Source organism: Pimephales promelas, chromosome 21 (assembly GCF_988280905.1).
Source record: "Pimephales promelas chromosome 21, fPimPro1.hap1.1, whole genome shotgun sequence".
NCBI classification, from domain to species: domain Eukaryota; kingdom Metazoa; phylum Chordata; class Actinopteri; order Cypriniformes; family Leuciscidae; genus Pimephales; species Pimephales promelas.
In genome coordinates, this window is record NC_142789.1 from 27,597,060 (window position 1) to 27,618,490 (window position 21,431).

At 38.5% G+C, this 21,431-nt stretch overlaps 2 protein-coding genes across 11 annotated transcripts in view; one reads left to right on the forward strand and one right to left on the reverse strand.

Annotated features, from left to right (window-relative positions):
- Positions 1–1,874: 1,874 nt before the first annotated feature.
- dnajc11b (DnaJ heat shock protein family (Hsp40) member C11b) lies at positions 1,875–9,871 on the reverse strand. Of its 2 annotated transcripts, XM_039673480.2 has the most exons (16): positions 9,750–9,871; positions 8,721–8,850; positions 8,186–8,259; positions 7,995–8,096; positions 6,977–7,105; positions 6,783–6,905; positions 6,632–6,705; positions 6,364–6,553; positions 6,174–6,259; positions 4,701–4,817; positions 4,432–4,587; positions 4,257–4,326; positions 4,085–4,142; positions 2,645–2,787; positions 2,417–2,546; positions 1,875–2,343 (listed from the first exon to the last, which is right to left on the reverse strand). In XM_039673480.2, the coding sequence occupies exons 1-16, from the start codon at positions 9,822–9,824 to the stop codon at positions 2,318–2,320; spliced, it is 1,683 nt and encodes a 560-aa protein (XP_039529414.2). In that variant the 5' UTR covers positions 9,825–9,871; the 3' UTR covers positions 1,875–2,317. The 2 variants fall into 2 exon arrangements, with proteins under 2 accessions (XP_039529414.2, XP_088980963.1); XM_089124837.1 differs by lacking the exon at positions 8,186–8,259 and having other exon boundaries at positions 9,750–9,852.
- A 1,475-nt stretch (positions 9,872–11,346) lies between these two features.
- camta1b (calmodulin binding transcription activator 1b) overlaps positions 11,347–21,431 on the forward strand; it is a 302,050-nt gene continuing 291,965 nt past the window's right edge. For 6 of the 9 annotated variants that reach the window (XM_039673486.2, XM_089125205.1, XM_039673483.2 and 3 more), the window contains exons 1-2: positions 11,357–11,442; positions 14,865–14,966. In XM_039673486.2, coding sequence (XP_039529420.2) covers positions 11,418–11,442; positions 14,865–14,966 — 127 coding nt within the window. In that variant the 5' untranslated portion in view covers positions 11,357–11,417. Of the gene's footprint in view, positions 11,443–11,933; positions 12,268–14,864; positions 14,967–21,431 lie in introns of those variants that run through there. The other 3 variants (XM_089125206.1, XM_089125207.1, XM_089125208.1) reach the window with 3 other exon arrangements.

Below are 21,431 nucleotides of genomic sequence, written 5' to 3' on the forward strand. Positions count from 1 at the left end.
TGTTCACCTTCAGAAAACAAATGATCTTTTTGATGAAATCTGAGAGCTTTCTGTTTCTCCATTGACGCAACTACCAGTTTGACGCTTCAAAAAGTTCATAAAGAGATCGTAAAACAAATTTATATGAATTGAGTGGTTTAGTCCAAATTTTCTGAAGAGACTCGATCGCTTTATATGATTTAATTTAAGCTTTTATGGAAGATGAACTAAAGTCTTACAGGTTTGGAATGACATGAGGAAATGAGATAATTTGGGTGAACTATCCCTTTAACACTGACCCAGGATTCTGGGAAGTTTAGCCTTATTTTCACTTCTGAATGAGAAGATTATCGTTGCTACTGTTGAAATTACTTTTTTCCCTTATAGCCTGAGAGACGAAATGGGCAACTGGAAAGACGGTTACAAATAAACATCTATAACAGACCCAGATTATGTAGGCATTGCTCACTCATTGACAAATTGCACTAATAACAATGTAAAATTATGAAAACTAAAACAAAAGGGGCATACAGTATGTAATTGAAACAATGAACGGACAAATGGTTAAGTGGATTATGTTCTGAGCATAGTGCTTTCATATTTGTGACCTTGCTTAAAGAAACACTTATAAATGAAAATTCTGTCATTTACTCACCCTCAAGTTGTTTCAAACCTGTATGAATTTGTTCTAGGGATGCACCGATATGAAAATTTTGGCCGATACCGATAATTCTTTATATTTGAAAGCCGATAACCGATAAATTAGCCGATAAATCTAAACCCAAATTTTTTTATCATTTTTTAGAACCTGATTACAAAAACAGTAGTCTCACCATTAAAATCCACGTCCAAAACACACAATTACAATGACGTTCTCGTTATAATTTTATGTAGCGGATATGACAGCCTTGCATGTTTCAATTTACTTTACTCAAGCAATTCAAATCCATCATGTTGAACAGTTCGCATCTTAAGTGTCTCAGCTGAAGGAAATAATACATTATTTATCGGCTTTAATATATTGGCTAAATTTTCAGTAAATTGAACATATATCGGCCGATACCGATATGGTGGCCGATATATCGTGCATCCCTACTTTCTTCTGCCGAACACAAAAGAAGATATTGTGAAGAATGTCTTACTAAGGAGGTCAATGGTGTCCATCAACTGTCGACGTTCTTCAAAATGTTTTTTTTTGTTTAACAAAAGAAATAAATTCATACAGGTTTGAAACAACTTTCATTTTTAAGTGAACTATTCCTTTAAATCATGATAAATGCTGAATGTAGCACGAAATCAGTTTTATACTAGTTCAATCTAAGCATTTCTAATGCAGCTCAACTTTTGAAAACTGAGAAGGGGGAAAGTTGCTTTCCAAATGAAATAAATAAAAATAAAAACAGCAGCATGTATTAGCTCTGACTATGTACAGTAGCACTGTAAGAATTAATTTAGTCTCTTAAATTTGGAGAATATACAGTGTACAATTATCTTGGATATGGAGGAAATGGTGAATCTCACAAAAACAACCTATAAAGGTTTGCATAAAGACAATTATTTTTTAAAGATTTCTTGCATTTATGAGATTTATTGCAAGTCAATTTAAATCACATCCACTAACTGTCAAAATCCCACAGTAATTCAAAATATATAATTTTAATAAAATTGGGCATATTTTATTAAATTGTTTTATTTGTAATTTTTTTTGCATTTAGAATGTGCCGTACATTTTTTAGTGAGATTCACCTGTAAATATAAATATTAATATGATGATTAATCCAAACAACATTTCTCGCGGAGGAAAATAAAATCACGATCCCGTGGCAGCTTTTACAGAACTGATTTTGGAGGCAGTGTGAGCCTAAGATTTCCTTTCTTCATAAGCCCAGTGTACAAACATGCAATCCCCGTATTATTAAACCACGGGTTATACAGCACTTCATTACGATTTGAACCATACTTTTTTTTGTTACAGGAGCTTTTATTGCTGTACTATCCAGTAGACATCATCAGATAGTGTAGTATTAACACCATCTGAGACTGATGGATGGAGTGATATGGTTCTTAACCACTTCCTACCACCTGAAAACAGACGTGCAGACGTGTTCAGGAGGTTCATCGGTAGTCTCACTTAAAACTCCAGATCTTAAGGAGATCGACCCATTGACGATATATGTAAAGGGATTTGAGATAAACAGACAACACAAAGGTGATACACGGGTGACTACGTGGAATGAAGAGGAGCAGCCCTTCGCGTCACTGGATGTCCGACTGTCCCTTTATGTTCCTTTGATGTCCACTGAGTCCATCTGTCTTTTCTTCCAATGTGTGGAAGACTCTATGTCTCTGAACCGATTCTATGAGCTGAATGAAAAGACACCAGCTTTGAATAACCATCTTTTTGAAAACATTCCCAGTTTGCTTCCCTAGTACTCACATTGTTTAGGTATCCTAAGAGGCTCTGTGTCTCCGGACAAGACTTGGTGCATTGCACCTCGGAACTGGTACAGCAGCTTCAGGCTCTTTTCCTCTCCGACGCACGGGTCGTAAAACCCCGGCAAGCCAGCCTGATTAACACGAGACAGAACTAATTAATGTGAAGCACCTGGCAAGAGTTTAAGCATCTCATTGACGTAAAGCGCCGGTTGATGTTTGCGTGTCTAACCTTTGATGCCTCTGTAAGAACGAGTTTAGAGTCTTTCACTAAACACTGGAGAGGGACGGTCACGTCGATGACCTCTGCTCTCTCACGTTTCTGGCTGTTGTCCAATACAAATTTGCCGTACCAGGCATTTAGAATGATGAGACCTAGAATAAAAACATGAATCACTTCACATAAAACTATTCATTTGACAAGAACGTTTCATGTTTAGTATAAGTACTATATGGGCAACAATGCAGTTTGCAAAACCAAAGAAAAATTGTTTACCGTAATGCACCTACAGTAGAAAATGTAAAGCTTGTGGTCATTTTGTCAGACAAAATTTGAGCTGTTAAGTTTGTTTTAGCAGTGGAATTTATTTTATACCTGAGAATATAATTTAACCCTTTATCTTTACCAAAAATACCGTTTCTATGGTAACGCAACATCCAATTTCAAAACTGTTTTCACAGGATGATTTCTGAGTTCTTAAGCTTTCAAATGATACCTAATTATATAACTACTAAAATATGTGATATAATAACAATAAAAAAATACATATATATATATAGATATAGAGAGAGAGAGATATATAAGAAATATAATATATTATAATTTTTAGAGGACTTCTTACCTTACTTTTTAAAATATAATTGTATCTTTTTTTATTGACAAATACTAGATTATGTTTTATTATGAACTTTTAGCACTAAAAACCAAAGTTTCATTTATTAAAAGTGTGTGCGTCGACTTTTTGTGACAAAGGTCAGAAACTCCTGTAATGACGTCGATTTTTTTTTTTGAGGCGCACTCTTGTCATAAATTCATATATTACTGTTCATTCATAATTTGTAAGAAAATAACAGCGCTAAAATATCTATTTAGGAGTCTTAGACCTTTCCAACGATATATAGTTTGTCATGACTAGATTAGGATTTAATAGTAATATAGTGAAGTAAATTTAGGTTGCCCGTATACGGGCATGTGACAGTTATTAATAATAATAATAATAAAAAATCACCTGTGAGATGATTTATACTTTTCTTTTATTAATAATTAAACTGCTGATTTTGTAGTGATTTTTTTTTTTTTAGAGATGGCACAAAAAAGTAATTTCTAATGAAAGAAATCTAGTTATTTAGAACTGAGCATTACTAAAAAAGAAATTCACATGACCTTTCTATAAATTACTTTTGAACTCTGTGTACATAAGGATTTATGAATTGTTACATCATGTCTTCTGGTATCTTTGGACATACTCTATATTTACTGGGTTTATCAGCTATATGCTGTCATCCCACGAGTACAAATATTGGATAATATAACACATTAGTGCTTATTTTTAAAATGAATGGCCATTATTTTCTGTGGTTATTGCCAGTATATCACAGATTCTGTCCACATAGCTTAACTTGTATCTATCTGAAGGTATAAAAAAAAATAATTGTATGGGCTTTCACAAACCCATTTTAGATTCCTCAGCGTCAATAATTCTCTTCACTGACTCTTGCATCAGCAAAACCTGAAACCCAAAGACACAATAACACAAGAAAACAACATATCTGCCCTGATAAATGGTTGTGTGTGTTGGCATTATGGAAATAGTAATTGTTGTGTATGTATTTATTTTACTCACAGCAGCTTCAGCCTCTTGCTTCCTGCGTGCAATTTCTGAAGCAGAATCCTCCTTCTGTTTCTCCAACTCCCTGTAAACAACCAAAGAGTCAGGGCCTTTCATCAGAGAAACTGAGGTAATGTAAAGTATGGGAAAATGGGCGGTTTCAGAGCGGTAATTATGGATAATAACTCACTGTTCCTTCTGGGCTTGTACATAAGGCATAATAATAAGCTTCTGGACAGCTAAGTAGATGACCAGCGGGCCCACAGTGGCATAAAACACAGCGCTGGGTAAAATCTGGTCGGTCAGGTGAATCGGGAAGAGGTAGGTTTGACTGGCTCTGTTCAACCTGTAGACAGTAGAAAATGACCAGCGTAAATAGACCACCCACGTGCAGCTTGAGCTTAGCTTGCTGTTCTACTGAGCTGAGCTTACTGCGGTTAAGCTAAAGTTAGTGCTAACCTGATTTTAAGGGAGACGCCTTGGGGTACACCAATGCTGACGGTAGCAGCCAAAACACTGTGGCGACTGATCTTGCGCTCGGCACCATATTCAACCACGGTGCCAAAGAATCCAGTCCTGTTGGACACAAACTCAATGAGCTATCAGGTTAGACACAGGAACTTATTACTTTTTTAAAGCTAAGGCTGGGCAATATATTGAATATTTAGAATAAATTTTCCAACATCTTTTTATTTAAAATGAAACACTATTGTCAACATAGAAATGTGCTTTACCATTAAGTTTCCTAAAGGTCCGAGACCGGTTTTATGAAAGACCTTAAGTTTTTATATATATATATATATATATATATATATATATACACACAGTCGTGACCAGAATTAATCATACCTCTGGTAAATATGATATGAAGAGTTCAGATGCAAAAGCCTCTAAGTGCCATTTGAAATTTTCTTCTAGAATGATAATTTTTATCAAGCTTGTATGTTTAAGTTCAGTAATTTCACTTAAATTGCAATGAAGATAACCTATTAATTGTCATTTAAGTGAAATTACTGAACTTGAATATATAAGCTTGATAAAAATGATCATTCTAGAAGAAAATGTCAAATGGCATTTAGAGGCTTTTGTATCTGAACTCTTCATATATATATATATATATATATATATATATATATATATACAGCCATTTTATATGTATATGTGTGCGTATATATATATATATATATATATATATATACATATGTGTATATATATATATATATATATATATATGTGTGTGTGTGTGTATATGAAGAGTTTAGATGCAAAAGCCTCTAAATGCCATTTGAAATTTTCTTCTTTAATGATGATTTTTATCAAACTTGTATATTTAAGATCAGTAATTTCACTTAAATAACAATTAATAGGTAATTATCATTGCCATTTAAGTGAAATCACTGAATTTAAATATACAAGCTTGATAAAAATGATCATTCTAGAAGAAAATTTCAAATGGCACTTTTGCATCTGAACTCTTCATATATACTAACATTCAAAAATGTGAGGTCATCATGGTAGTTTTTTGTTGTTGAAAAAGTAATACTTTTATTTAATTTTATGCAAGGATGCATTAAATTAACAAAAAGCAGCTCAACTGTTTTCAACACTGATGGCAATCAAAAATGTTTCTTGAGCAGCAAATCATCATATTACAATGATTTCTGAAGGATCATGTGACACTAAAGACTGTAATGATCCTAAAAAAATCAGCTTTACGATTACAGGGATTAATTATATTTAAAATATTTTTAAACAGTACAGCTATTTTGAATTGTAATACTATTCCACAATATTACAGTTTTCACTGTATCTTAGATCAAATAAATGCAGCCTTGGGCAGCAGAAGCGTCTTATATCAAATATAATACAAAAATCGTACAGACGGCAAAATGTTGTAGTGTATATAGAAATCTCAATAGGTAAAACACATACTTGATGGAGCCTTTGACCTTGGTCTGGTCTTCATCCTGGAATTTGTACTGATAACTCATCATCAGGTAGGAATGAGGAACGCCCAGCTGAGGAACAGGAATAAGAACAGATGAATTGCTTTCTTAATGCATTGACTCTGTTTTGATTGGAGCAGATTGCCATCGTCAATGTACCCCCGTGAGGGCTTCACCTGCAGGGCCAGAGTGAAGTGGCTTGTTTTAGTGTCCCTGACGATGCTGGTGGTCATGGCAGACTGGCTTCCCCAGCGCCACTGCAGATAGCCCATAGTGTTCTGGTCTAGGTGGCGGGCCATCATCGTAGAGGCGCTGGGCCGTACGCCACGAGAGGAGAACTGCAATCCCCACTGGGCAGTCACAAAGCTACGCCACACAAAATTTGAGATTGACAGAAATTAGAAACACCAATCAGACTTGAATCACACACAGACGGACACCTACCATCGTGCAGTTACGTTACGGAATACTTTCATCCCAAATAAAGGTCCTCTAATGTCCCCCGCACCAAACTCCATCTTAAGACACACACACAAACAAGAACATCAGAAGCAGACCAGCAGAAAACCCAGAGGTGTGTCGGTGTGCGTTTTACCTCTCCCCAGCCCCTTGCTGAGGTCACACGCCGCACACAGAGGTTTATATTTCCTCCCCCATTGCCATTATGCGTAGACAGAGATCCAGAGAGGACAGCGGTATCTGAAGTGGTCAGGGGCGCCTGCCAAACAGAATCCTGCATGACTATAGAGCTCAATGGACATCGTGAAATGCACAATCGTCCATCCTGACCTCAATGGATTGGGATATGTGCATCCTGTTGATCTCAATATGGGGAAAACCTCCTCCTGGTACATCCTCAAAGTCCTCCTCATATCGGTCGAATAGGTCTGTTGCGTCTAAGCCAACGCTTATTGTCCCCTGAATGAAAACAGACAAATGATGATAGTAGATCAAATTTAAGACCTGCACACATGGAAAAAACCCAATAGTGATGATGTAAGTTTGCATCACCCTGGTTCCCCCTACAGAAAAAAAAAAAGAAAAAAAAACAATACAAATTTTCCACTTGCTTTTGGATTATTGTAGAATAAAAAGCTCTGTGCCTAACAACAGCTTATGAATCTTAGAGTTACAATTATACAAAAAGTCATTTGAAGTAAAAAGTATGCTGATAAAAAGGAAAATGACCATAATTGGATCCGACGGCGTTGTACAGGAGAAAGAGAGCTTTCTAACTGTGTGTGTGATGACAGGGTGCAGATCGCGATCGCTGAGCAGCAGGATGATTTATAATGACAACTTTTGAAGAATTTATGAGAAATCTACAGAGGCAAATAGACAAAGTGTAGTAAAATAAAGACCTAAATGTGTATTTCGGACTTTTTTTCCATCACAAGACTGAAAGAAGACATGTTATTGAAGACAAATATCTCAAAATTGACCAGTGAAAAAACCCCCGATGTTTTTGCCTGCCGCATCTTAAAACAAATATTTTCCTTGAAAGTTTGAGTCAGAATAGTTAGCATAGTGTGATTCTAAACACAACCAGGCTGTGAAAGTGGACTAGTAAGTAGATGAGTTTACTGTTCTTTTTAAAGACCTATGGGTGCCCTGAGTTTAATAAATTACAAAGAGCAAAGAAGTCAATCAAGCAAAGATTTGACTGATATTATCTGGCTTCAAATTTTAGAAGAAAGAAACAAATTGGCATATTGGATCTTTTAAATTACACCAGTTGGAGCACACAGCACACAACACTGGAAGGTTTCTATTATCTCCCCCTGTCTTTCTGGTCTGGTATGTCCACCTTAGGGTTTGTTCTCTGCTGGAGTCTCCTCTCGTCTCTCTCCTTCTGCAAACGTTCATATTCCTCCTTGATCTCTGCAGGGGTTCTCTTCCTCTCCACCACCTAAAGACATTGGGGATCAAGCAAGCAGGTGTGTCATTAATATTACATGCAATAACTGATAAAAACTCAATTTGGAAAACAAAACTAACCTCCCAACCTTCCACCTCCAGGCCTTTCTTCCCAAATATGTCATATATGGCTCGAGATTGTGGGTCACTGAGAACTAAGCAGAGGTCAAATAATGACATTTTATGCCAATATTTTTTGACCCTGTAATGCCCGACAAATGAAGGTCATTTTTTTTTTTTTTTGTTGGAAAAATGTAAGTTTATTTGAACTTTAGACAAAATCTAAAACAGGTTTTATGTTTAGTATCATACTTGATACATCTAGCTTTTATAGCTCACATTTGATATAGGAGAATATGGAGCTGCATATAAGCAAAAATATGCAATTTAGTGCAGATGTTCTTATTTATATGTTCAAAAAGTAAGATTATGTTAAATGCTAAGTTTTATTATCAAATCTCTGTAGTTTTAATTGCGAGGGCAAAACATATAATGCAATAATACGTGGGTATGTAAAATAATGACAAAACTTTCATGTTTGGGTGAATTATTCCTCAAACCACCGGTGGAATAAAAGCTGTCATAATAGTCCTGGGGATAATAATATAATAATTACCCTCATATGCCTGGTGTACATCTGTGAATAGTTGTTCTGCCTGCCTCTTTAGCTCAGGGTCTCTGTGCTTGTCAGGGTGGTAGAGCATACACATTCGCCTGTACGATGCCTTCAACTCATCTTGAGTCGCCTGTGGAATGTAAGACAGACAGACTGAAGGATGGGATGTTATTAAGCAGCGTCAATATATATTTTTAATATTGGAATGGATGGTTATATCCAATGTTTATAGGCCCCGGGCAGATGACGGGCCCCATTGACTTTAATAGAAAAAATACAATGGGGCCCATCAACTGTTTGGATACCGACATGCAGCAGAAGAAAAAAAAATAAAGGTTTGGAACAACTTGGGGGCGAGGAAAATGAAATTATAACAGAATTATTTTTTTTGGGTGAACTATCCCTTTAAATTCACGGTTTGGCCACACCTTGATAACAGGCTTTTGATTGGTTATGCTGCCCAGGTAAGACTGCGTGTTGGCGCGCTTTTGCATTCAAACTCAAACGCGAACATTTCCGTTACTACCATCAGCAGCTCCCTGGGAAATAGCAGTCGAGCACAAGAGCGAGCAGAAGTAATGATTATTATTATGGTAGGTATGAGTAATTATACTTTACAAGGTGTGATTGAGACTATTTATTAATGGATTATTTATGAAATGATGGTTTTAAGCGTTATTATTAGTAAGTGAATGGGCTTTCTGAGATAAGCTCTAGTCATACGCCAAGCGCCATTTACATTCTAGCACGTAACTTGCAGTACATGCGAAATATTAATAGACATCACCTTCAAGGTTGACATAGCAATCTGACAGGTGACAGATACTGCTAGAAAGGTGTCCAAGCAAGAAACGTCAGATCAATGAGTAAGTTAACTACAAGCCCTATGCAACCGGCATATTATAGTACCGTTATACGATGACAACTGTATGAATATCCCATATCCCCACCTAATAGGATATGTCACTCCCCGTGTCATTCTGTGCAGAGCTTAACCACGGAGATGACTTAAAATATCCACTTGCTTACCTCTCTCCTAACATTGAGCAGGGAATAATACTCTTCGTTATCTACTTCCAATTCTATATCCAAGGCAGCCGCCATGTTCCCAGTGTCCCAAACCCCCCTCCACCAATCCCTACTACGGGGAAGGCTTTTCTCATGAATATTAATCAGGCAATGTGACGTTCGGGCCTGTAGGTCGATCTGATTTGTTGAAAGACTGACGTTGTGGAAGGTTAGAGGAGGGGTGTGAGCTCCTGAATACTAATTAGGTTGTGTGTAATGACGCTTTTGGGAGCTCGGCGAGGTAACGTCAGTTCTACGTAATTAATATTAATGAGCTAAGCCTTTGCCATAGTAGCTCAGGATTCATTCGTTCTTCTGCCACCATGTGTTCTGGAGGAGTCCTTTAAAATTTAAATCCGCTATTCGAGAGGTTTTGAGGGTGGACATTTCAAATTTTCAAAAGTAAAATAGTTGGAATAATGGAATAAATAAATTTTATTATTAATAGGGCCTACAAATATTATTATTATTAATAATAACGAATATATAGGCCTAGTTAGTTTACATATACAATGTCCATAAACAATTGTAATCAGCTTTAGATGTTTTGTTTATAATTTATGTTTGAGGTCTGGTCATTTTAAATGACTCCATACATAATTATTTTAAAACTATTCGTAAAATGCTTACGAGAACGCTTTATGATGTCATCGTCGCAAAACTACCGCGATGTAGCATTTTCGTATTTGTATGATTCTGTTGTTCAAATGCATTGGCAATAATCGCGACATGCTGCGTTGTTGTGCGTAAACATTCTTGATTTGGCTTGATTTGGGGAAACGGCAGACGCACTGTTTATGGTCGATGAGGGGAGCTGTTCTTTCAGCACCATCTCCTTCAGCACCCGCGAGTGGACAGCGCTCAAGAACTCATCAACAAGCTTGAGCGGCCGTCCACGCACGACCTGACACATCTTATCCAGATGTGCTTTTCTTTTTTTTCCCCTTTTAATGGCGTGTCACTGCTGACTTGCAATACAACAATAACCTTTTAGAGTAAAACCGTCATGGTCTCTATATGCTCACATCCATGTCATTCTCGTTTCACAATCATCTTCAGAACGAGTGGCAGATTAACGACTCTAACATGGCTGTTAACATCTAATTATATGACACAGTGGGGCATGTTATTAGTACTTAGACTGCTGGACACGTATCTCGATTAGCAGTGTTATAAAATAGTTCTGTCAAGCCGAACGGATATGAGTGTCTTTCAAGCATGAATGTCTTGTATTTGTTGTGTTGACTTAAAATATTGTAGGCTACATTTCATGTGTGTGTGTGTTACATTCGATTCTCCCAAAATCTGATTCTTCAAAAAAAAAAAAAAACCCAAAACCTTATTGGTCGCTGCATCGTAAAGGTGTCTCCTAAATAATAATCAATTCACCAATGGCGTTGAGGGGATGGATAAAAGGGGGGATATGGATTTCGCAAATTCATGAAGCATCACCGAAAGCACCATTGCCATTTATGGCACTTCGCGGCCAATAGCTAACGCGACTTCACGCACGCGCCTCCCGCCTCTCGCCCCCTCCACTAGACGCGTCCTCGCCGTGAACGCGCGTGGTACCCCCCCGGTCGCTAGGAGGAGGAGGAGGAGGAGGAGGATGTGGCGCGCGGAGGGGAAATGGCTGCCGAAAACAAGCCGGAAGGTAAGAGAGAAATAACAAGATTATTATTTTTCATTTCGCAGTTTTATCAGCGCTAAGCTCCAGATGATGAAGATCAGGATAGGGATGCGCGACGGAGAAAGTCAATGCCATTTTCGCTTAGCTTCTGTTTGTCACGAAATGGCAAAAAAAAAAAAAAGCTGAAGCGCTGATGGGATTAGCCATCTCTGAGACGGCTATTAAAATAACGGGAACGGAGTTAGGTAATCACGGGTTACGTTCATTACGCGACTCCTTTCATCTCAAAGCACACAGAGGGTTTTCAAAGTCACAAGTCGAGCCGAGCCACAGCCTTCGTTAGATGAAGAGAAACATGTTTTTCTTATAGCCTATAACTGAGACGCGCACATGAGCGCATCAGACGAAATGAACGCGTGAAATGACTCGTATGGTTTAGAGTGGGATTCCTCCACACCGCATCCACGTTCCCCGTGCAGGGCTGACAGACAAACAAGCGAGCTCCGTCAAGTCAAACGCGGTCAACTACTTCATTTTTCTTTCGCAGTGAACAGGGCGACGCTTTTAACTCCAAAAGCCATAAATGCAGATTTATGGTGATGCTCTAAAACGTGATTGATTTCCTTCCACCCCCACCAGAACCCCCCTTTTAGTGACTGAACCCTCCGACAGATGCTCGATATGCTTCGGTCTCGTGTGGAATATTTTCCCAGAACTGTGACTGTTTGGCCGCTGCTGTTTTGAAGCTGTCAGCAGTTATTTTCTTAGATAATAACACATTGAAACTGGATTGGAAAGGACACTGGGACCCAATTGAAGCGGAATTTTAATGAGGCAGCAAAATGAAAGGTACGTCTCTCCTCTTTCCTAAAGCGATGCTCGGCAACTAAAGCCAAGTTCATGTTCTCACTGTTCGCGTGTAGCCTAATTATGATTGGTTTTGATATAGTCGAACCTAAAGTTCACTTTTTTTTTTTGTATTAACGGAGCGCGTCTTGTTTATCATTCTTCGAGGATGTTTTTAATGTGGCCCTTACGTCTTGATTAATTTGAATTTAAATTATTCAGATCACATTTAAGATTCACAAGACGTTCAAAATCCCTCGTGTTCTGTTTGCTTTGATCCCTTTTGGAAGACGTATGATTTTTTTTTCATTTTTCAGACATTAGTTTGATTCTAAAGCATCTTGGGAAGAAAATGCTGATTGTTCAGTAATGTTGGAACATTAGCTCTGGAATAGCTTAAAATAACAACCAGGAGTTTGTCAACATTGAATTATTTATTCAACATTTTTTTTTTCTCCCTAAATTAAATCAGTCAAGGAAGTTTTGCTTCATAACAGCCACATGGTGGTGCTATTGAGCTGTGCAAATCAGTACCCCCCCTCAACCCCCCTAACTTACACACATTGGAACTAAGAGTGATAACTAAGCTTGCCTATTAAAGAATTCCATCAAAGTGACGAAGTTGCCCTCAGTGATTTGGGTGAGCTCGCAGAGTGCCTGTGCGGGACGGTAGCGCGCATGTCTGCTGTTTCTCGAACGTATAGAATTGTCCTCTGTTAATTACACACTACTTCGGATCTATAGGCAATAGCACAGTTCTGCTTTTCCGGTTGTTGTTGTTGTTGGATATCTTCATTTTTGCTCTTGCTGAGAGATGACCTGGCCAGAAAAAGGTATTCTTTATGTTTCATAGTGCACATGTATCTATATAAGTCCAGACAGGTAACGCTTTGCTCTTGCTCTACTTCTCAGAATGAAAAATGTGTCATAATGTAGCGTAAGTTTGGGGACAGAAAGATTGTAGGCTATTTTTACCCATTTGAGCTGCCACGGAACAGGAGAAAACATTGCCTCTTTTGACCTTTACGGCCTAAAACTGTGTCACGCATTTGTATCTGACAGTCTTTGCTCTTGCCAGCTTCCTGGATCAGTTCTATTCTTTTCTTCCTCACAGGAAGCATATTCTCCAGTGGTTCTTGCCAACATGATGATGGCAGCTTACATACAAGGATGTGCTCCCCATCAGCTTTTAGATGTTTTCAAAGTCGTGTTCGGGAATATGGCTAGAGAGTGCATGAGAGTCTCTCTCTCCAACCATTCAGTCAGTTGGCTCTGTGTTATTTTGCTCTCTCACGTTTTGTGCGGACAACTGCAACTGTACATATTTGGTCGCTCATCAAATCTCAATTTCTCTAATTTATCAGAGAAGTAAAAATTTCACAGTGGCTTTGCTTGAAATTAAGCTCCTGGGTGTTTTTGATCTGTTTGGCGATGCGAACAGCAGCACTCTGATACTACTGGCTCTTCCAAACAAATTGGATTGTGTAGAATTGATCTATCCTCTCTGAAGTATTACCTGGCTAAATGAACATAGGAAGCTGTGTCTCCCACTTTTGAAGTTCTTTTTTAAACGATTGATTGTATGGATTGATTAGCCAATTGGAAGGAGAGGGTACAGTTTACCAGTGATTCAGGTGCAGGAAAAGAGTCAATATGAACGTGATGTTTAGGTGACAACTGGGGGAAATTAGAGTGCTAGTTTAGCTCTTCAGATTTCAGTTCCAGTAATTTGCATGCTTTTTATGGCTCGCTTTATGGGTTTCTTACAGCGTGTCTATACGCGCCGCAACAGCTGGAAGCTGTCTCTACATTGGACGCGACAAAGAGACCATTGCAAATCCATTTGTTCTTCCTATGAGAAGTATCGCCAGTGTTATATGTCATAAGTAGAACAAGGCATTAGTTTACTGTCGGGAATTTGTGTTGCGTTGGCGCCACATCCAGACACGGTGTAACAGCATCAGACTTTTCTGCTCTTTACTTAAAGGGATATGTCACCCAAGAGAAAAAGATTTACTCATCCTTCCTTATATGACTTTCATATTGTTTTTTTGGAACATAAAAGAAAAGATATAATGAGAAATGTCTCTATTTGGTTTAACATAAAATAAAGTCATGCAAGTTTGGAATGAGATGAGGGTGGGCAAGTGATGACGATTGCAACTATCTCTTTAAGAAGCAGCAGTTTTTTTTTTCTAGTTCAATGCTTTTTCCTGCCAAATGCATTTAAGAATCCAGTAAGCCACAGAAATTAGTAGATGTGGTATGATTCAACATGTAGATTTAGCTCCTCGCCAGCCTAGTTGATTGCACACCTACATACACATCTTGTACGCAATACTTGGATGCTGGAAAAGCTCCTTCAGACTCACAAATGCAAGTGTGATGGTAGCTATTTTCCTTGAACTTGAACCGGAATGACCTCTTGACCTCTAAAGTGCATGTTCCAGTCGAAAAGAAATATGCATCGCAATGTTACAATCAGGCGAGAGTAAAAGCAATGAATGACCTCTGCATGAATAGGAAGTAGAGGGCTTTGTATTGTTGTACCCACAGACCTTCTCCCCTCACTGTTCCCTCCTCCACTGTGTCCCCTGTAGGACTGAAGAAAATACGTAATCCGGATCGAATGTACAGAACCGCCGTTGGTTACACCGGCCACGTTCCTCCTAAGAGTGTCAGCGATGACACAGACAACAACAGTAAGAGAGCTGGCTTCCTTTTCCACTGCATCCCTCAAAACATGACAACGTTATGAAATGCTGTTCATCTTCTCTGCCCATTCGTTTACATACTGCATAACCTCATTCTCGCAGCTGGTATAGTTCCTCAACAGTGTTTTTATAGTATTACCAGAGCCCAAACCAGAGAAAGATCAAATTAATACGAGACTTCAGAGTCTCTAGAGCTTTTTGATCTAAAACCTTGCTTTGAGCACAATAATGCTTGTTTTCCTGGCGTGTTTACCAGGTTCAAGAGCGTAGCAAATTCTATCAAAGCAATTTGTAATAAGCCAACGTTCAGCTGCTAGGTGACTTTTAGTGCAGGGAGTCGGAAGGGAGAGGCGGTTCTCGGTAGATCAGCTTAAAAAAAGGCCAGCGTCTCATTTTCATTCAGCTCCATTACAGAGGATGTTTATTCATGCATGGCCACGCTGCTCCGGAACGAGCAGCATATTTTTGGAAGCAGCAGCTCGTTGTCATGGCTAATCAACGCAGAGCGCAGGCGTTGGCTCGCGTGGGTGTGGACGAGGGCGTGTTCTTGTTGCGCTTCTGTCTCCCCGAGCACGTTTCGAAGAGACACTCTCTTAATAGAGACACTCCGACATGGACACTAAGTGGCCGGAGTTCTGCTGCCCAGTTGTTGAAGGCTAACAGTGCAATTAGCAGCTGGACGGATACACACCTCAGCCGTCTCTGGCCGTGCCGGCTCTCAAGCATTAACTCTTTGCCAATCCATTGATTAGCCTACATGTTGGTTTTTTAAATTAAATGGGCTGTCGGTTCTTATAACGCAGTGCTTGTGAGCCTTGAATCCTTGGACGTTTCGGAGTGTGAGGATAAAAGGAGATCCAGTTCAGGCGGCCCCCTTCATGGACCCCATTTTAGCCTGATTCTTTTGCTTTGTTGAGCCAAGAAAAGCTTTGGGAGCCAACTGGGACAGAACCAGAATGTCGAAGTGAGCTAATTGGGAGGAATCCTGGTCTGCCGTTCCTCTCCTTCTCCCTCTCGTCTTCCCTAGTGTCCAGCATAGCCTTTTTTACTCCACCAGTGGAAATCCCCTGATGAACCACTCCCACTTATTAAGGCAGGCACAATGCACATCATCAAGTCTGTTTAGAATATGTATAGATGTGCTGCTTTTTTTACTTTTAGACCTCAACTCATACCAAGTATTTTGCTATGAAATGAATTTGCAGATTTTTTCCCCCCCGTGCTATTGCATATTGTCTTGGACGAGAGTCAATAGATAAGAAGCAGTTATAGCCTCTAGTCTAGAGACCAAGGGAAATTCATCCCTTGACTTCAATGGAAGGATGACTTGTTCATTTGCTTTCTCCCACATCTTCAGTGTTTTATCAGCGAGGCTTTATTTAAAAAAAAAACACCCTAGCAATTAAGAGAGACGTTGCTGCCGTACAGATCTTTTAAATTGGCTAAGATAAAATTTAATTGAGATCCTGCAAATAATGAGAGGTTTTGTTCGTGTTGCTGAGATGTAAACAGTTGACTGAACCGCTCTACCAGGGAAGAGAGCGGAGAGAGACGCCGGTCTCCTGGGACGCCCAGACACGAAAGTCAGGTTATCACAGAATCGGCCTCCTGTCTTGGAGGAGTTTGAACTCTTCGCTTTCATAGCGTCTCTCGTTATCAAAACAGTTGGCGGTAATTGTGCCGAGCGCTAGCGTGTCGGGCGTGCGGTGATGCTTCACTTGGCGCAGGCTTATGTCACTCTTCATAACAATCATGCCTTATCTCTGCGTGCCAGCGTACATTCGGTTTACTCGTCTCAGGGAGCGAGTCATGACTGAGCCGATGCAGCATAGCTCCCTTTTAGGTCCAGCAGGTTTAAACGAAGCTGACCTTGTTGTTTTTGGAGATCTTTGAAAAAAAAAATCACACCTAATGTGAAAGGATGTTTTTTCAGCAATCCTATCTCTCACTTTCAACGTGTTTTTTGGTTTTGGTGCTCACACTGTGCAAATGGCTTTTGTGTACCGTGCTGTTATTAACACCGAAATGAGGTTATCGTGAGTCATCTTAAGTCATGATTCAAACAAGGATCTATTGAAGAGCATGGTGAGGATAATATGCAATTTTTGTTACTGTGAAGAGAGAGAGAGAGCTCGGTTAGGGCAGAAAAGAGGACCAAAATGCTAGCCAGAACTCTAACGTACATTTTGTATGCATAGCTCAACTCTTTATCCATTTGTATTCATATACTCATTTGCATGATTGAGTCCATGTGTATTTGAGCATTCTCATATCCTCTGTCTTGTTTATGTCTCTGAATACCTTTGGTAGTCAGTGTTGCATGGATTTGCATGTTGGTTTTATGCGTCCAGGTGTAAGACAATGGTTCAAGCTGGTATTTGCCTATTTGTGTGCTGTTTATAGGACCTGCTTCTGTTTTATAATTCATGTCAGAAGCATATGTTTTGTTTTCACTTCATTTGCCGAATGCCTCAGATTGTCTATACACATATGTGTAGATTGCACAACAAATGTGTAGATTTTTAAACAAAGAAAAATGCTTTGTTTTATCCCTTTCTTGTGCACATTTAATGCCTTCATCAATATTATACTGATTAGCTTTTGAAAGAAACATTAAATCAATATCAATTAGTTCTATAAGGTTCCATGCAGCATCATTCTTATATTTAATGCCAGATTCACTAAAATTTTATTATTTTCTTGGTTTTTACCTTCAAAACATTATTTTCAGGAAAACAAAATATTAACTTGAAACATATGTTCTTATGTCCTTAAGATTTTTTTTTTTATTATTATTTGAGGAATCATTTCTTAAAACAATCTATTCTTAAGAAAAAGAGTTAACATTTAACCCTAAAACCGTTTTCTGGACAAATGTGGGCAAAATAGTTTTGATTTATTTAAAAAATACTTCCCTTGATCTGAGCAGTACAAGACTTGGCTACTTTTCCTAAGTTTCCCTTTTGAACACACACAATTTTTTTTGACTCAATTCTACAATGTTAAGTGGGTGAAAAAAACAAACATACTCCTTAATCTTGTATTTGGGTCAAAAATGGGCACCCATAGAAATGAATGGGAAAAACTGTAAATTAGAGCATTCTAAAATAAGCCAAAATAAGACATCAGGTGACTGCAAAGTCACTTCATCTTTAGGCTTTAGCTCTAAGAACTTGATTGGAATGATATTTTAATGTAGTTAAAAAATAAAACATAAAAATAAGCACAATTTACATAGAAAATATGGTACTTTTTGAAGTAAATAAATACAAAAATGGCCCAAAATAAAATAAAAACACCATAAATGGATAGACAAAACTTTATCGAAGACAGTGATATAACATTTATAATAAATAAAAATTAGGATCACCTGAGTCCTCTGTGCCCACATTTGTCCACAATTACAGGATTAAGGGCAATGAAGTGAATACGGTTTGAGGGCTACCATATTTCTTTAGAAAATAACCTTTTTCTAAATAATTCCTATTGTTTTTCAATTTCCTTAAGAATTTCAGTTTACCCTTGGACTTTTACCAGAGAAATGAACGAACAAACCAAAAATGACAAGTGTGAGTAAATGTCGAGTAACTTTCCAAACTCCATCAAAACACAGCTCCCACGCAAGGAGATGACAGTGACATTAATTTTGGTTTTAATGTGTTAAAACCACAGAGAGCTTTGCATTTTTATAATCTCCTCTCTATAAACAATCTTCATTAGCCAAATGGCAGATAGCTATCTGGCCAATGATCTATTGAATGGCGCAGATGTGGCCGCTGATGGTGATGAAGGCCCGGAGCTGTAGCATTAAGCAGAACAATAGAGCAATCACTGCTTTGATTGGTATTGATCTTGGACCTGGAGGGATGAGTGAAATTGAAACTGACCAATTGGACCCCGATCCCATTTGAATCAGAAAAGGTGGTAAAACAGCGTGCCAAATGATGTCATGGCTCTGGCCGGACACAAGCTTCCTTTAATGGCTTTAGGACGGCACATTATTCTCTGTTAAGAGGAAATGTGAATCATTGTCAGGCCATTTCCCTGTGGGGAAAAAATAGATTTATCATCCTCCCTTTCATTCTTTTATCCTCATCTTCCCTTCTTTGTGTCCACTCTGTCACTATAGTTTTTATGATGAGGATCATGATCACACAATCATCCTGTCAAAATGCTTTATCTGAGCATGATTAGTTGTGATGAAGCCTCGCATAGAGTGTGGTCCAGAGTTGATCAGGATTCAGTCAACCTCGTTTTTGGTGCCAGTGAAACACAAATCACAGAGTGAAAAAGAGGGAAAAAAGTATCCTATCACTGGACAAGAGGACACTATCGATTTGAGATCTGTTTTTGTCAGCCTTTATCCTATCCTAAAACAAGCTTTGCTCTTTTCTTTGAAGTGATGCTTGCTCAAGCTGCCATGACAGATACAGTAAAACAGCTCTTCAATGTCAAGCCTTTTAAAGATGAGCCGTTAAACCCCAGATTAGCACCGAGATTCACATGTTTTTCTGGCTCAAAGGCTTTTGAGGAGGAGGACCAGCGCTGGAGGTCACGGCAGAACCCCTTCTCGACTTTTCCTCAGATTTGCTGAAGAATCTCTCCACACCTCCTGCTTTAAAGTGTTCACACTGCAGACTCTCTCTGGACGAGGTCTGGCTCTGAGCTCCGTGACCTTGAGTCGCTTTAGTAGATGCTAAATCAATTTGACTGACATCGTCCACCCCTTCAAGTCATAGCTAATTCAATAGAAATTTTATTGCATACAGAAAAAGATCTCGCCTCTCATACACACGGCAGAAAATGTGGCGTTTTATCTGCTGGTGGATTTAGAAACTGTAGTTTATGTAGCCCAAAGCTCTGTCAAAGGCAGTTTTGAGGAATGCTTTTGGTTAGGGCTGGCTGATACACATTAAAAAATTAAAGAATATCATGAATATTATGGTAATGTTAAAAGTTGTGTTTATAAAGTCAGAAAGCCAATTTCATTCCCCCCTTTTCCCCAGCGAGCTTGTGGATGTTTTACACGCTCGCAAATCCTTTTTGTAGGAAGATTGTTATTAAAATTTTTTTTAAGTAAATATAGTCTTTCAATGTTTAATTTGTGTTAAAGGAGTAGTTCAGTTTAAAAAAAATAATGCTGATAATTTACTCACCCCCATGTCATCCAAGATGTCCATGTCTTTCTTTCTTCAGTAGAAAAGAAATTAAGGTTTTTGATGAAAACATTCCAGGATTTTCTCCATATAATGGACTTTAATGGGAACCAAACGGTTCAAGGTCCAAAAGACACTTTCAGTACAAACTGCAAACTGTTCAAAGGGCTTTAAACGATTCTAGATGACGAATCATAGTCTTATCAAGTGAAACGATCACTCATTTAAAAAATAAATAAAAAAGTTTAAGTTTTATGAGCTCAAATGCTCGCCTTGCTCTGTTCTGTGATGCGCGTTCGTGACTCTCCTGTTCGAACTCGTTCATCAAAATGAACGGATCTTTTTTTGTGTCATTTAGTTCATTTGACTCAGGAAAACATTTGTTAATTTTTTGATATGGGGGTGCGTAAATTATCAGCAAAAGTTTTTTTTAAGTGAACTAATCCTTTAATTTAGGAAAAAACAGTACGTGGGGTTACTATGTTTAAATTATTATCTTTTAAACAGTAAAGCAGTAAACACTTTGTAACAACCCACTTGTTAAGTATGATCCTCTCCTTTATCTCCATGCCGAAATCCCAGATGGCAGAACAGTGATTCTGATCTTTCATAAATCGTTGAAAATATTGGTTTCCGGGATGCCCGTGAGCACTTAAACTGTAAGTTTTTAAAATCTTAGCTTAGATGTGTAATGCCTGGTTCAGATTACACGATTTTAGCCTGATTTTGGCACGATCCGTTTATGTAGGGTGTCGTGGGGATTCGTAAACGACAACGGGCGGCGGGACGCAAGATTCGATCGAATCATCTCGTATAGTGTGTCATACTGGGCGAAAACCTACGCCGCGTCTGCGTTGCTTCACGACATCACGACAAAAAGACTAGCATGTTTTAATTTTTTTAACGGTCATCCACGACAGTTCCGTCACATGTATGAGGTTGGCCAATAGGAGCACAGAAGTTTTTCCATACACAACGTTCAAAAATGGCGAGACGAAAGAGAGACGATGGTGCCAACGTTAAAACTAAAAGTATACAAGAAAACAATATTTTACCTCAAGTTCTCTTTGGAGGATGGGCAGCCAATACAACACTCACCGCTTCATCCATTGTTTGTTTAGGTTCGTTTCTGGAAGTCACTCGCTGCTAGTTTCGCTTTCTCCAAGCGATGACTGGTCAGGAAGCAACGTGTAGTCTGACATGTGTCCTGTCCATGACACGACAAGATTTTAGGAGTCAAAATATCTGACACAGTGACTATCGAAACAGACCACAAAAATCGTGTAATCTGAGCCAG

What these genes read in the sequence shown, in the direction of transcription:
- dnajc11b (XM_039673480.2), bottom strand. Translation starts at nt 9,824, where the DNA reads ATGGCGGCTGCCTTGGATATAGAATTGGAAGTAGATAACGAAGAGTAT. An exon ending in AAGGTCAAAGGCTCCATCAA is followed by an intron (nt 4,818 to 6,173) that starts GTATGTGTTTTA and finishes TGTGTCCAACAG; the next exon opens with GACTGGATTCTTTGGCACCG. An exon ending in GGCGTCTCCCTTAAAATCAG is followed by an intron (nt 4,588 to 4,700) that starts GTTAGCACTAAC and finishes TACTGTCTACAG; the next exon opens with GTTGAACAGAGCCAGTCAAA.